The sequence below is a fragment of the Toxotes jaculatrix genome, chromosome 18, assembly GCF_017976425.1.
Source record: "Toxotes jaculatrix isolate fToxJac2 chromosome 18, fToxJac2.pri, whole genome shotgun sequence".
NCBI classification, from domain to species: domain Eukaryota; kingdom Metazoa; phylum Chordata; class Actinopteri; family Toxotidae; genus Toxotes; species Toxotes jaculatrix.
In genome coordinates, this window is record NC_054411.1 from 9,273,417 (window position 1) to 9,289,735 (window position 16,319).

At 42.3% G+C, this 16,319-nt stretch overlaps 1 protein-coding gene across 4 annotated transcripts in view; it reads right to left on the minus strand.

Annotated features, from left to right (window-relative positions):
- The window catches only part of cyth1a (cytohesin 1a), a 41,321-nt gene that overhangs the window by 10,464 nt on the left and 14,538 nt on the right, over positions 1 to 16,319 (minus strand). For 3 of the 4 annotated variants that reach the window (XM_041063586.1, XM_041063584.1, XM_041063585.1), the window contains exons 2-5: positions 3,980 to 4,062; positions 1,824 to 1,888; positions 482 to 548; positions 268 to 386 (exon numbers count right to left, since the gene is read on the minus strand). In XM_041063586.1, coding sequence (XP_040919520.1) covers positions 268 to 386; positions 482 to 548; positions 1,824 to 1,888; positions 3,980 to 4,062 — 334 coding nt within the window. Of the gene's footprint in view, positions 1 to 267; positions 387 to 481; positions 549 to 1,823; positions 1,889 to 3,979; positions 4,063 to 11,039; positions 11,060 to 16,319 lie in introns of those variants that run through there. The other variant, XM_041063587.1, reaches the window with a different exon arrangement.

Genomic DNA, 16,319 nt, shown 5'->3' on the forward strand with positions numbered 1-16,319 from the left:
TAAGATAATCAAAGACAGATGGAGGCTATTGAGCAACGGACACCGTCTTGACAGGACGGTCAAAATGTGGGACCAATAAACTGTGTTTGGGAAAGGATGGGTGTGTGCCTGACCAAGAGGAAGCGGAGCAATACGGAAAATATGCACATGCTATTCGATGCTTTTATCAACCACATGGATGAGTGCTTGAGAATGATGATGGAGAGTATAAGAGAGGCAGGGGGTTAGATAGAGGATAAGAAACACTAAGTCAGTCTTAATCCTGACCTCTCTCCGAGGTAATCGCCAATGGCCGTTTTGTTGAGACCCTCGCCCTTGTAGAGGAATTGAGCGATGTCGTCGCTGGTATTCTTCAGCAAGTCATTCTCAATCAGGAACTGGATCCCCTGAAAAGAGACCCCAGGCCCCAGGTTACTTCACGCTTATGAAAACGTGGGACAAATCATATTTCTTCTGAATCACGACAGTTGTTTCCACCTACCTTTTTGGGGTCCATGTTGAATTTTTTACGGCCCATGGCCACCTGTTTATTCCTCTGCATGTTTTTCCTGAAACAACAGAAAGTCGGATGTTAGTTGTTCTTGATGTGAACATAATGTTGCATATGAAAAAACCTAATTCAGTTCAGGGCCACAACTGACAAATATTTGATATTTCATTATCAATTAATTAATTAAGCATCTGGCCTATAAAATATTAGAAAATGGAAACTAAAAACTCTTTTAACAGCTTCACAGAATCTGTGGTAATTTCTTCAAACTGCTTGTTTAATATGACCATCAGTCCAAAACCCAAAGATATGAAATTTAATATCATCAAAGACTAAGAAAACCAAAAAAATATTGTCATTTGAGAAGCTGGAACCTGTGATTTTTGGACTTTTTGCTTGATAAATGACTCAATCACTGTTTATTGTGCATACATTTAGATTTTTTCTCCTTTTCAATATCACTCACACAAATCAAACTGCATGTAAATTCAGCAAATTGGTGCTCCATCATCATGCTTATTTCGTCATGGCTTAGAACATTACAATAAATGTATTCACTTCATTTCCTGAAAGTGTCTTTCCCATTAACATTTTTCATGTGTTTGGCAGGGAGCAGCTTTTCTTCCCCCTCGACCGCGATGACAAAGCGTTGATAAAGCGTTCAACATCATGCATATGGGAAAGTCTCAATTCTCAACCCTTGAGTTATTCAGGGGTCAAAGTGCGCTCCAAGAGTCCGCCGTCTCCATGGTTACATCTCCATCCCCAGCTGGTGAGAGGTCACCACATCTTCCCACTGATTCACTCACAGCAGCATTCCTTTGGCTTTTGTCTGCCAAAGTCCAACACTCATCTAAACAGTTGTTGAACAAAGGTGCCAGCACAGGCTGACTATCATGTACTGTACTTTAAGTGAATCATAGGAAACTTCGATCACGAGAACGGGCTGTAACCCTTAATGGGTTTTAGATCCAAGTGAGAGTGCTTCAGGAATATTTGGTAGCTGATGGGATCTCTATCCACTTGAGTAGGCCAAACCCAAGCACTCCCTCCCCTGAGACCATCCATTGTGTGCTTCTGCCCGTACACCCACTGCATTATTCAATGAGGCCTCCCATCATGGGGGTGTGCCTGATGAAACATTTAAACTGCCTTAAAAGCATGGCCAATTTGGGGAAGGTATTTGGCGTGATGGGGTGGCCCGACTGGGCCATCAAACATGAATAATTGACACCTTCATTTGCTAAGTTAATAGAAGGCAAACAACAAGCTAATTTAGGCATAACAGAGATGGAAATGTGTGTGGAGGGAAGTAAGGCCCCCAGTTTCTTACCTCTCCTCAGTGGAACCCAGGTTCTCAATCTCACTCGTCACTTCTGCTATCTCATCCTTCAGCCGCTACAGAAAAAAATAACAGGAGGGTTAAATGTGATGAGTATGACAAGAGAATTAATTCATCATTTGTCCACCAAGGAGGCCTGGAAGGGTGTGACCAACACAAATTACATGAAAACTATATGTAGAAAAAAAAACATGAGGGCTCCATTAAACAGGGTTGAGAGGCTATCATCTCTGAATCACCTTTTGTTTGTCTCTAAGCCAGGTGCCCTTTTATCACATAAATAATCCCATCAGAGCGATCAGCTACACAAAGAGAGTAGAGTCAGTTTTCAGCCTGCTGATCAGCTGAAACATCACACACAGCTGCACATTCAGCTGTCATCGGTTCTCTTAAACTAAAAACTGATAGTAACTATATATGTGTCAAATCAGAGAGCGTGTGTTTGCTTGTGTCTGCTCTCCCAAACAATCCTCTCATGCTGAATTTGATTAGGTGGAGAACATTCGGGGATAACCTCAATACAAATGGAGTAAGAAAGCATAAAAGTGGATTATAGTTTGTGTGGTGTTTTGGTAATTAATGGCCTTAGAGGCAGATTTAGTCGATCAAGCCAGGCCTGCTGGTGCCAGACTGGCTCGGTAAGGCCATTGCAGAGGGTAGAAGGATGGAGAGGGTGACGTAAGGTTGATGCAAGTCAGGATTAATAGACTGTAGCATAAGAGAAGTCCTGTATGCAGTCAGAGCTTAGTTACTATTGATCGTAAGAGGCTTCAACGCTCCAAGTAAAGGTTACAATCATAGAGGTTCTCCATACATATGATATACTAACACCAGTGTTAGTATATCATTTCTCATGCATAATACCAACTCACTATAGGCCAAACCACAAAGGGAACATCTGTGTTTAAGGCCTGCGCAATCACAACACATTCCTCAGATGCTTGGCTCCACAAACAAAGGCAGTGCTCATACAGGAAAGCGTCTGGTTGTGGTGGGGGGTTCTGGCATGGTGGACCTGCGTGTGGGAGTTGGGGGGAGGAGAGGGGTCAGTGTGAAGACCACGGAGAAGGAGAGGATGGGGGCAGCAGTGGCAACCAGAAAGGGGGGGAAGGGCAGCAATGGTGGCCCAGGCTCATAAAAGAGGGGGGGGGGGATTGTGCCTCCAATATTTGTCTGTCAGGGTCAGCGGAAGTCGAGTCACCCACTGGGACATCTGGAGTCCAACACTCTGCCAGGGCATGACAGCCTGTGTGTCATTTGCTTGTGGAGCTGGTTACTGAGTGACTGACCTGAACGAGAATAATCAGCTGTGCTGGGTTAAGGCAACAGCCAAAAAATCACCATGGGCCATGGACAGAAATCAAACAAACCACTTCAGGGAAATTCAGCTGAGCTGATTTGAATCATGGATCTCTCTGGAAATCAGTGAGTGCATGAGATTATTCTACAGGCTGCATGAGCTCATTCCTCTTAAGAGCATAATGCTATTTTATCTGCAAAATCATTTGCTTATCTCATTTTTTTACTCACATTATATCCAAACCCACATTTCAATAAAAACACCCAAAAGATGACAAAAAAGAAACGACTAAACAAGAACCAGAAACAGTTTGTTGAGGATATGAGAACTTAGAAGGAAATATCTCGCATTCCACTTGAGGTGAAATGTTCGAAGGGCTCCTTGGAAAAGAGGAATTTGTATGAAGGCAGTAAAAACTGGATATGAGGTAAATGTTTAATCAAAGCAGTTGAGGTGTCTAGACCTTGTAGGTTAAAAAGGGGTAGAAAGTGAACTTAAATAATTTATTATGGTAACGTCTGTGATATACAGTATAAGTATCAATATATTTTGAATTAGACATAGAAGCTCAAGTTAAAACACCCTCACATGTGTTTCAGATGGGTAAAATACTTACTACTACTGTTGAAGTATGACATTTTTTTACACCTTTATCAAATTACTGACATTTTTGCATTACAAACTTCTAAAACAGGTCAAATTATATTTCAAAAATGTGATTGTCTCACTTTTTATACTAGTACACATGAAAATACATGTTTGTCTTTTGAACCTATCTACTGTTTATGAGTTTTAAGATCTGTACATGCAAATTTATGTCAACCCGCATATCCTGTTCCAGATTTACCTGAATGTCCTCCAGCAGCTCCTGCTTGCGCCGGCGGATATTCTCCAGCTCCTGCTTCTCCTCTGGGGTGAGGTCGTCCGGCACTGTGGAGAGATGAGAAAGAAGATGAAGGGTTAGGACAGTGATGCCCAAAATATAGGCAACTTTTATCCTTTTCTATGCACACCTATCCCTTGAGGCATATCCTTGAGGGTACATTATTACTCTCTAATATTTCTTGATAAGACAAGGTGACTGAATGCCCACAGCAAGAGGTGTGGAGCCACAGAGAAGACACAATGACAGTCATATAAGACACATGGTCAGAAAACGGGAGAGAAGAGGAGTTTTCATGCATTGTTCCAGCATCAGTGTTGAATCAGACGAGTCTCTACAATCAGAAAAAATACTACAAGCGTACAAAACACCTACACCAACACTGCAGCAACCAGGTGCACTTTGAAGGGGCTATAACTTTTGTGCGACTAAATGAACCAGCTCAAGTCAGGCAGGCAGCGCCGAGCATCAGTGCCAGAGTAGCACAAACGTGACAGGTCTCAAAGCAATGCCAGTCCTCCTGTCACTCACACTATAGGCTGCTATAATTAGCTTTGTCTGCACCAAGGACCGAGGGCCGAGCAATGTGTCCTGATTGATGGAGAATGTGTTTGTGTGTCTGTCTGAGCGCAAACCCCACCTGCACTCAAAGCATAAAAGGGACAAAACTAGTATCAGCACTCCACTCATAACAGCAGTCCAAGCACAAGCTCGAGCTAAAGCACTGCAATGGAAGCATTTCCTCTTTCCTCTTTATATTTCAGAATTAAATTAAAAAACAGGTGATTCTTGTACCAGATGTCCTTGGTAAACAAGTGTCTTAAGACCACATATAATCTTAAAATAAGGCAATAATTGTTTGGTTGCATGTAATCTTTTTTATCAACAAACAACACTGAAATAATCTAGTAAATATGCAACTTTCTGTGCATATCTAAAAAACCCCTGTGATGCCTGGAGGGAACAGATCATTTTGATGCCTACAACGTGTTTTCACTTGCTGAACAACACTTGCAATAACACTGATCTCATTTAATGAAGAGACCTCATTAGATGTCTGCATTTAAACAAGGCAACATATGATAGTGGGTCCACTGTTTGAAACATGGTGATACTGAAATAAAAATTCAAATAATACAGTTCTGATATTGGTGTTTCTAGCCATAGACATTTTTTTGCATAATTGTAGTTATTAGCTGAACTTCCTGTGAAATGAAACAAAAGCCTGTGTCCTCTGAGGTGTGAGACACCAACCGTTTGGCCACTGCTGCAAAATAACTCCTGCAAAGACATTTTCACTGCAAGACTCCTGCAGTATCACAAGACTAGAGATATTTAGCATGTGTGAGCTAAGTGGATGTGGTTAGGCCCCCTAAACCTCAACAGTGTCATGAGCTGTTCAAGTCACAGCGACTGTTATGTTAGAACATCATCTCTGTCACTCAGAGACTCTTTCTCTGATTCCCCCAGTGGCCAAGCACAAGCCCCTTCCTGTGACCTCTCCTCCTCCCCTCATTACCTCAGAAGCAAGGTTTAAAGGTTAAAGGGGTCGAGGCTGGGGCAGATTCTGTGAGTGTCTGCAAACGGTTAACAAGGTAATGGTTATAGAGTGATGGAAGCTGAGGACAGAGGAATCTTCAACACAAGGTCTTATATTACTCATTCCACAACTTTACATGACCCAAAAAACCCCCAAGATCCTTTCTTCTCAAACTTTTTCTTTAGTCTCCAACATGAAAACGTTAATTCAACTCTGGTCCCACAAAATCCACATAAAACCATATACCTGCAGCCAAGGGTCAGCATGAAATGAAGGTTACTAAAGCAAAAAAAAAAATGTAGCACAGCAATCAAAACAAGGACACAACCAGTCATCCAGAAATTATGAGCTTCACGGTACTTTGAAAAACATACACAAACACACTATCATAATTATAAAATGCAAAGATCAGCTAATTTTAATTTACTAACAAGGAAGATTTAATCCAGTATTTAAGGCATATCACAAAGATAAAATACATATTGCAAAATGGAGACCACTTATTTTAATAACAAAAGGCATGCTAGCCTAAACATCTTGAGGCAAATACCCACGACATTCACTGGAATGTCTGCTAATATTTAACACAGGGATAACCGACAATGGACGTATAAAACAGGAGCATTATAGCCGGCTATTAAGGAGCTCCATAACAAAGCAATGTTGTCCTCCCGTCTTGTTTTCAGACAGCTGGGGGAGCAAAGCAGTCCATTCAAGATTGACCTTTCACACATCATACCTCACTGCCTACAGTATCCCTGGCGAACCAGCCGCATCCATCTCAAATGTTCTGGGTATCCATGGAAACCACGCTTAATTCTGTTCTCATGAGGGTGAGCTGACAGTATGGTGCACAGCAAAGACAGACACCAAAATAAACAGTTGTACAACCTTTTTCTTTTTTACACATGGTCAGACAGGTCCTTCGAGAGCATCTCATTTCAAGAAAGACATGAAACAGACTGGGAAGCACAAAAAGGCACAACCGCATTCACACACACAAAAGTGCTGATAGGCCTGAAAATGCATGGCTCTTCTTTCATTTACTGACCCTGTCTCCCAATTGACTGGTCGAGTTAATGTCACGCTGAGGAAACCCAGGGCTGGGCCGTGTGCTCAGCAGCACAAACGAGAGCAAAAGATAAAATGAGCTTAAAGCAATAAGTTCCTTTCCTCTTTCTGGAAGCATGATGTCAGGTTGGGCGGCTGGCAGGTGATGAAGGAAGCCACACCACACAGTGCAGGACACCAGGAACACAACAGAACCACAGCATTCTTGGCATAGATGAGGCTATAATTTGACACAGCGGAGGAGACAGAATGAAACTGAGCAGAGAAACCTAATCATTTGAGGATGGAAACTGTCTATTTACTTTGCTCCTTCAAAAGCACAAACAAGGAGCTTGTAGAAAATCAGTATCTTACCCTGTCAGAGGGCCAGATGCATGATGACACTCAGGCCCTGCAATTAAAGGGCAGGTTTCCTACTCAACGGGATACCCTGCCACTTCACACATCATTTGACATCACCCACACAATCAGAGTTATTCATGGAGCCAATCAGGTAGATCCGACACTGCCTTCTTGACTCCACCCAAAATAATCAAAACCACATCAGGGGAAGGGAAAGGCCCCTCCTACGTTTTTGCCAGAGGTGGGTACCAAGTGGGTGTCATTTCCTAGAACAGAGCAGACAGGGGAGGGGGGGGGGCATCCACTTAAGTAAATCCTGAGAGCTGCTTGTTTCCCTTCTCTCTAGGATCGCCACTTGGCTATTATTCAGCAAACCTCTGCATTGGCAGGGCCAATGAAAAGAGGCCGTCATCAGAAAAAGACGGGAAGTGAGAAAGACAGAAGACAGAGAGGGCAAACGAAGTAAAGACAGAGTGATGACAGAGCATCTGTTTCTGTATAGACAGATTTCCTGATACCCTAATACCATCCATCTCATGTCGATGCAGTGATACGACTAAAAAGCTTGAAGAGTAAATGCTTTCTGGTCCCAAGACTCTTAGAAGCAGAGGGACTCTACAGCAATGTGACTGGGACAAGCCTTTTTTTCTTGTGATTTCCACAGGCTGAAAGAGAAACATGGGCCGCCCACATCTTCACTCCTTCGGGGACTCACGCTGCCTGGAAAACAGGTCATTCAGGGGAATCACATACACAAGCACACGGTGGCGTGCACTCGAATACACACGCACATGCGTAACACTCACAACACTGAAGCCCAGGGCTGACACAATGAGTTCCCCGCTGTGCCTGGCGTCGTGTCAGTTCTCCACAACTTGCTTTTTGTTTCAGATTTCAACACAAACACCATCTGACCGGAATGTCCCGACTGTAACATTCACACCAAATCCATTATATCACTGTAAAAAATGTCTTAAAGTCACTTAGACTGTTCACTTTCAGTTAAAGAGATTCAGTCAGTATAGGAAGGAGGCAGGACATCAGAAAATAACATTTGATTTAAGAAAGGGAAGAAACTAAAATTAATGAAAGATTTTTTAATTCTCTCTTGGTCTAATGATGTTTTAATTTTTTTTTAATGAGACTGAAGTGGTGCAAAGTGATTTGAAAATGTGTGACCAGAGAGTAGATAATGACAATACCCCTACAGTAAGGTATGACAGAAGTGCTCCTTTGCCAAATCCGGGCCAGTATAATCTGAGCTTTGTCCTGCCGTGCCCTGGCCCTCATTACTGCTGAGTGCTGTTTAATCTAAATTTATCATTGGAAACACTCAATACGCTCCCTTTGAGTATAATCATGGTGCCCACTACTGAGCTGGTGCATCCCTAACCCCTACAACAGCTAAATGTTCCTTTATATGAACTTATCTTGAGAAACTTTAGTGCCTTTAAAATGTTTAACTCACCACAATTCTTCATTGGAGCCTTAAATCTGGTTTAATATTGGTATTTTGACTATGTATGACCTTATCTTGTGCTTCTAAAAGTGTCTGCGGAGCTCAGTGATGGGCAAAGCAGTTTTTAGCGAGGGCTGGGTCAGCGGATCATGCGCTGGGGAGGTGACATCAAGGGAGATACCAATTATAGCGGCCTCTCCCATAGCGGCAGAGCCCACTAATACGCATCGTGATTGCCATCCTGGTAGAAGAGGCAGATGTCTCATTTCCACCCAGATCACTAAAGAACTCTCCTTGGAAAATAAGGAAATTAGAATTCTGAGTGCTCGTAGGGTCTCTTAACCCCCTCCTCCCTGCAAATGTGACCCAATTTAGGGAGCTCCTCTCAGCATACAAAAAAAAACTTATTAACTAAATAAGCTCCTCACCTAGGCCACCCCCGGTGACACAGCTACTGAGCAGGGTCACAAGATACACATATAGGGGTATGTAAAAAACATCTCTATGATCAACACAGATCTGAATGGTGAAATGACAGTTTACACAGCGTGATATAGGATGTGTTCTCTGTACTGTATATCCTCACGTGTTACAGCATAGAAGCTTTGTGGACAAAATGTGGAACCGTGGTGCTTCACAGCAGCGGACGGAGATGTCAGTGAATATATTTACACCAGTAAACTGCCTATGATCTGCTGACTGACGGAATATGCAAAGAGATGCACATCAATTTCTGTAGCCACGTGTTTCTGTGCCTGTACGTGATTACATTTTGATGAAGTGCACAAACTGATCGGGGCAGATGGATGACCCTGGTAGCAGCGATAGCTCTCTGCACGAGGTTCTTCGTGTGTTTTGTGACAACTTGTTTTTCGATATCTTTGTGGTAGAAACAGCTTCCATTTGGTCTTCACACACTTTCCAGTAGATTTGATGACCCTCCTCCTCTTGTTCCTCCATCATCTCTGCTCTCATCTACGCTTTCTGACTAATCTCTAAAAACGCAATCAAGAAACAGAATCAGTTTTCTCCACCTACTCCCCTCCCCCATGTTCCTTGAGGCTGTTGTTGTTGCTGTAGAGCCTTTGTCCTTATAGTCACATGGATGGTTCCCTTTAAAGTTGCTAAAACGCAACCTCTAACCCCAACGTCTCTGCAGTCTCCAATCAATCGACCTCTAGCCCGAGCGTCAGCTGTAATAAGAAGCAGTCTACTTCATGATAGGGTTTAATACATTCAGCACAAAACACACGCATACAAACAATCGATTATGTGAGTAAGGATGGGTGAACGCATATGCGCACACACACACAGACAGACGCACCAGGGTCTATTAAATAGCTCTAAGGTTTCTGATCTTTTCTCCTGGTTTCTCCTGTTCTTGTTCTTGAACAAGAAAAGGTGATTTAAAACGCGACTGTTTGATCTACTGATATCTGATATGAGACTGAATTTCACTACACCAAAGGGACTCCCCCTCATATATACTTGAAACCACAAACACACACTCTCACACACCTTCTGCTTTTGACCCAGACAGCCTGTAACAAAGCAGAGCAGGGGCTGTGAAGGAATGCCAGTTGGTAACGTGGGCATGGGCCCAAAAGAACTTGCTCACCTCTGACCTTCCAATTCGTAGCTGCCACACACAAAAACAAAACCCAAACCAGACCGAAAAGGACCGCCATTTATGGATCAAAAAGCCATAAAGTGTCAAACCTGACCTGGCCCGAGGGTAGGAGGAGGTGAAGGGGGACAGAGGGGAGACAGCAGGAGAAGGAACACTGTGTTTGGCTGCGGAGGCGTGGGACTGTGAATGGCAGGAGAACACAGAGACAGTGGGAAGAGCAGTGGGATGATCACAGCTCTCCCTTTGTGTCTGCATACAGCCTCTCAGGACATTCCTCAACAAGGCCCAGGCACAGGGAGTGACAGCTTAAGCATCCTTGGCTTTACTTTCAAATTTAGGCTCAATATTTATTTGTTGGTCGAAGGCACCTGAGGAAGTGAAATCTCAAATCTCATTTCTACAGTCATGGACATAAAGCCCCCGCCGCCACAAACTTCTGCACTATTTCTCAGATATATGATCCTAGAGAGTCAAAGAAATACACACATTTTGAACAACCCCCCCCCCCCCATACACAAAGAAATCCTCTCTCCCACTGACAGCACCATACTGCCCTGTCACTGGCCTGCTGCACGAGTACTCAGTCATCTCAAGTGTCAGTCTGCGGAGTTACATTCATTGGCTTTAAAGGCAACAAGGCACAGGCCTGGACAGGCTGTAGAATGACAGGACACCCTAGCAGGGAGTGCACTTCATGGGACAAAACGTCAAACCACTCCTGGATGGATTTATATGATTTGATTTATACATTAAATGATTCTCATCCTAGCTCTTTTTAATCTCTGTAACACACATCATCTTTAGCTTCACTGATTTAATCTTAAAAATACTGTCAGTGTGTGGAGGAGGTGGATAAAGAGTAAGCGAAAACTGACCAAAGTCCCACATTTTAGAAGCAACCTACACAAACAGCCTTGTGGAGAATAACACAAGATCACTTAGACAAATAAGCACATCAGAAATGTCACAATTAATTGCTAACCTGACTGAGAAATCCTCCGTAGTGTCACTTTTCTGTCTTTCCAGAAAGTTCCTTCTCTTTTTCTACTCCACCTTCATGTAAATGTAAAAAAAAAAAAAGGCCCAGCAGTCCCTTCTTCTGTCAGCTCCTGTTTAATGCAGGCAAGCCGGACGTCAACATGTCAAGTGGCAGAGAGAAGGAGCCTGCTCCTCCAGTCACTCAGAGAGATACTGCCGGGTTTTTCCTGATATTCAGCACAAATATGAGCTCCAAGCCTGCTCACAGCGCACAGACACTGACACAGTCCAATTGGGGAAGAAGCCTTACTCACTACCTCACTCTCTCTACTCTCACTCTCTCTCGCTCTATTTTGCTGTCACTACCATTAACATGGAGGCTCCACCCAGTGGTCATTCCCTTCTCTGCCTCCTCCTCCTCCTCCTCTCTCTCACACACACACACACACTATAGGCCAACCAATATTTTTGGGAGAAACCCAATTGATTTATATGGAAATTTATGAAACTGACACAAATCTGGTACTCAAGAAATACTGATTCTGACACAGAGCTCTAATGATTGGATTACAATGATAAACAAATGCTGACTGACCCTAATGCCTACATTTAAAAAAAACATACACAATACAGGATTTTAGAGGGCAAGATGCTATATCATGTGACCCAGAGCCACAGGCCCCCAAAAAAAAGAGATCATAAAGACTGAATTATTTAAAAACTGGGCCATTTTCAAAAAGGGTTTTTTTTCAAAGTCACATGTAGACCTCAGAGCTAACGTAAAGAAAAAAAAGACATTAAAGATAAAAGAACAGTTCAGAATCTGATGGTAAACTATATGTATTTATTATTCTTTGGAAACATCTGGTCAGCTCCCAAAGAGACAGAGAGGAAGTGATAAGCTCTAGTATGAGCTATTGTTATGAATCAGCACTTCAAGCCAGGTCTTCTCTCTCCTGACCAGTCATATGACGAGTCATACTACCATCATGACCACCTCTAAAATCCAGTTTAACAATGGAGTCTGTGCTGAAGACAATTGCGTATTTTTATGTCAAGGATAGTGCATGAGAATTATCCCAATGCTAATGATGAATGCCCAAAACATTGTGCAAGATTCCCAGCATTCCTCACTGTCGTGTCCATGTTTTTACAGCATGAGTGTTCAATGCCTCAGGTACGTCTGCAGCGCAGAGCAGACATGAGCACTTGCCTAATGTCTGCATGGAGCTGGATGAGTCAACCTGGAGCCCTCTGCTGTGCTGGCTGCACTCTGCAGTCCCTCAGTGACAGAGCTTCCTCTGACTAGTCTGAATATTGAACTCGTGTGTTTATGGAGTTAAAGTTGACAAGTTGGGGTTTGTATCCTGCTTTAGATAGGATATTTGTATGAAAATACACCTATCTACAGATGGTCCCCAAAATGAAACTGTAACAGTAAAGACATAAAGCTCAGAATGACCAAAAAAAAATCTGTATTGGGTCACATTGGGTCATGTTTTCTGTGTGTTGTTATGGGAAATGCAGGAAATTACAGGGTGAAGAACGGCTAGATATGTCAGGATGAAAAAGTCATTAAATATGCACAGAGCCACTATTCAGCACACCAGTGGCTGCCAAACTTTTTCATCTGTTACACCTTTAAAATGAAGTAGCGTCTCTGCTGAAGTAGGCTCATCTTCTGCTGGAACACAATATGTCATCTGGCAAGGCACTGCATAGGCCAATCAAATACATGCAAGGGCACATTCCTTATTCCTTATACAATTTTGGCATCTGATAAACTTTTAAACACAATAATCTGGAACTCCAGCTGGACTTTCTGTGTCGGATTCCACTGTCTCAAAGGTACCTGACACAACACGTCCTCTCCAACGCAGCTACCACGTTTTTAACACAGGGCTGCTTAGAGGAGGAAGTAACCAGTATTTCATAAAAAGGCAAAATCAGAAAGAATAAACCAGGAATGAACCTGTTTGCAAAAGTAAGGACTTTTAGTAGTTTTTTTTTATATATATATATAAAGTAGCACCAGTGCGCAGTCTTTACCTTTTAACTATTTAGTCTTGCTGTATTAACGTGGGGGGAGGTAAGTCATACTATAGAGTCGCTGGGGACAGAAACGAAGGCTACTCGAACAGCAACGACCCTGTCACACCCCCAAGACCACATTAACATTCTCCGCCAGAGTTCACAGTCAGTCTGCTAGCAGTGTTAAAGCTGCTGTGCAGGAATGCTGGGACTAGAGGATGTGACTGGGTGGGAACTAGGGCTGAAGAACGTATAGCTGGGCCTAGCATCGTACACACTGCTTCAGTGTAAAGCAAACATAAAGACAACTCCACAGCACAAACATCCCGCAGCTCCACACACACACACATGCAATCCATCATTATATACACAAAAGCTCAGCTTTCTTTAATAATCTCCATCCTATTTTAATGGAATTATCAACATTGATTGTTTTGAAAAGCCTATGTGAAGGCTTCTCGTTGTTTTTCCTCAAAAGCGGAAGTGCTATTTCTACCCACAATGCATGCTTTTGTCCTCTGATGCTGTTGGCCTTGATTCTTATCGGGGCTGTCCTACTGTCAACATCCTCTCTCGCCAGTAAAAAGCACGAACACACACACACACACACATCCAGAAAACACATGATGGGAAAGATGGAGGAGCCTCAAAACTTTTTTCTTTCTTTTTGGGTTTTCAGCTCCACTTCTCTCAGCGTCTTTATTTTTGTCAAATGTTCACTTTTTCTGTGGCGCAGCAGTGTGGAAACTTTAACCCACACACAAACCGTGGGATGTCACTTCCTGTCAAGCATATTGTCAAGTTCTCGGCTTCCTGTTTGTGAACAGTTAGAAAGATCAGGGGAGGAGTGAAAGCTGTGGCTAAACCCACCCATCCTGTGGGAAAGGCAAGAAAATAGCCATTCTTCCCAAATGTAATCCTTCAAGTCAATCACAACATGATCTGAGTAGTGCACAAAAACCAGGGTTTGCAAAATGGCTCCAACAAAGCAGCTATACAACTCAGCATGAATTGTTTACTTCACTGACAAAGTTTCAATGGCACCAGAACTTTCTCACAATTCAGTGCATTCATTCCTTTTTTTTTTTAGGAAAGAAACAACTATGTTAACTATCCCCTATCATTTGTAAAAAATCAACCAAAGAGCTAATAAATGTCTGCTACTCCATGTCATACCCAGAAAAGTATGCAAGCACTACTAGAGCATAACCAACCCCTGACTGGCACCTGAGCTCCATTTGATAGGCAAATCAGCACACTCGTTAATAATGCTTTCACTATCGAGTTCCTGCCAGCTGCCATTTTGAATTTTGAATTTCAGGTCCCTATCAACAGGACTGATCACAAGGTTTTGGCCCGTGTGAAGACCGCTACTCCAGGTGTGTCGACACCTGCTGCGCCTGGAGAGAAGAGAGGAAAATAAACTGCACCCTAAACTGCAAAACAGAAAGGAAACAACACAACTAGAGCTGAAACAGTCTGCAGCTATTTTGATTACTAGAGAAAGAAAAGTTGTATGTGTGACATGTTTCTGACAGGGTGGCTGGCAAACCTCTGCCACACTCTTATCTAGAGCATCCTCTCGTGCACTTAGACATTTATGACCAGCAAATCTATTTGTGGAACACAAAGGATATGGCTTAGCACAGGCCTGTGTGATGAGGGGTTTATGAGAGCAGTTATTACTGTCAACTGTGTTAACAGTCAATGCAATAACATTAAGAGCTCCTGTTTGCCTGACAGGCAGCACCGCAAGAAACAGCAAGAAGTTTAGGCAAGAGCGGCAACTAAAAGTTGTGTTCATTAATGTTTAATGTGTCAAGAATTTCTTTGATTAATCAACTAATAATTCGGTTTATAAGATGTCAGAAAATAGTAAGAAAATCCTAGATTTCCTCAAGCCCAAGGTGATATTAAGAAATTGATTGTTTTCTCTGACAAAAATTTCACTTTTCAAACATTTCAACAAAGATATTCAACTTGTTATTTATCCATTAGTTTACTTTCTGTCAATTGACTTAGTTTCAAGTTTAGACTTGGAGAGATTGTGGACAAGAAAACTTACTTTGTTTGATATAACGACCATCTGTCTCCATGATTTGATCACAAAAAATATTTTTCTATATTTGTTTGTGGCTTAGGCCTTGACATGAATAATTAATTAACTAACTCACCTTGATTATAATAAACAACTAACTTTTAAAATTAACTAAAAACCCTCATATTTGCTGATCATCCCAAATATTAAAATACATGTTGTGCTTTAATATATTGTTAATAAATGCATACATTTATTTGGCTGCTAATAAAACTAAGGCTTACTTAAGAAAAATTTTTTGACCCTGGCAAAGTATAATGGGAAATTATTATTTTTGACTTTTTGTAGTCTGAGATATAAAAAAGTGATTTAAAAAAAAAAAGTAAATTGAAGGTGAAAAAAATATTTAGCTTAACGTTACTGTGACAGGTCACATTGGTTAAATGGCTGAACACCATTGTTTTTGTGTCCTTTTCATTGACTAGTGATATGATACTCAAAAAATGTCAGCAATGCAGCCTCCTGAATGTTGCTCAGCTACCAAACATGAAACTTGCAACAACAGCCCGACGCATTAAACAGTAAATACAATTTGTCTGCTTACATTATAGCAGCAACTATAAAGAATGAACAATGGCCTGAGATGAAAGGAGAGCTGCAACCAATGCAGAAAGAAGGCTAAAATATGATTAGGGGGAGAGGATGACGATTATCAAACCACTGGGGCATTAGTGCCAGGCAGGGCACATTGTTCTGGAGGGCCCATTAGAGCTCTCAGCGCCGCTCATTAGGGAACCATTAGTGACAACTACTTTAACTTCCCAGACCACCCACTTCTAAGTGGCAGAGACAAATGGACCCGAAGAGAATCGACTGTTCCTCTCTCTCATCTCTGTGCCTGTTCAAACAATGCAGCTGTGTGCCAGCCAGGCTCAGCCTGGGCCGTGTGAGTAAAGTTCTCCCTATCCATCAGCAGGACAAAGGAGCAGCAGCGTATAACAGGATCAGTCAGTCAGACCTTTACTGTTCTCTAAAACGATTAACAGTGACGCAAGTTAAGGGTGCTAATTAATGCTGCAAGGCTAACCCAGCCAATGAGATGAAAGCGCCATGCTCAGAAACAAAGGCTCTCTGTCTGACTTCAAAGACATTTACGCCAATACAACAGTACACTCAATACTAATCTTATATAAGAGAATTACAACCATCTTTTAA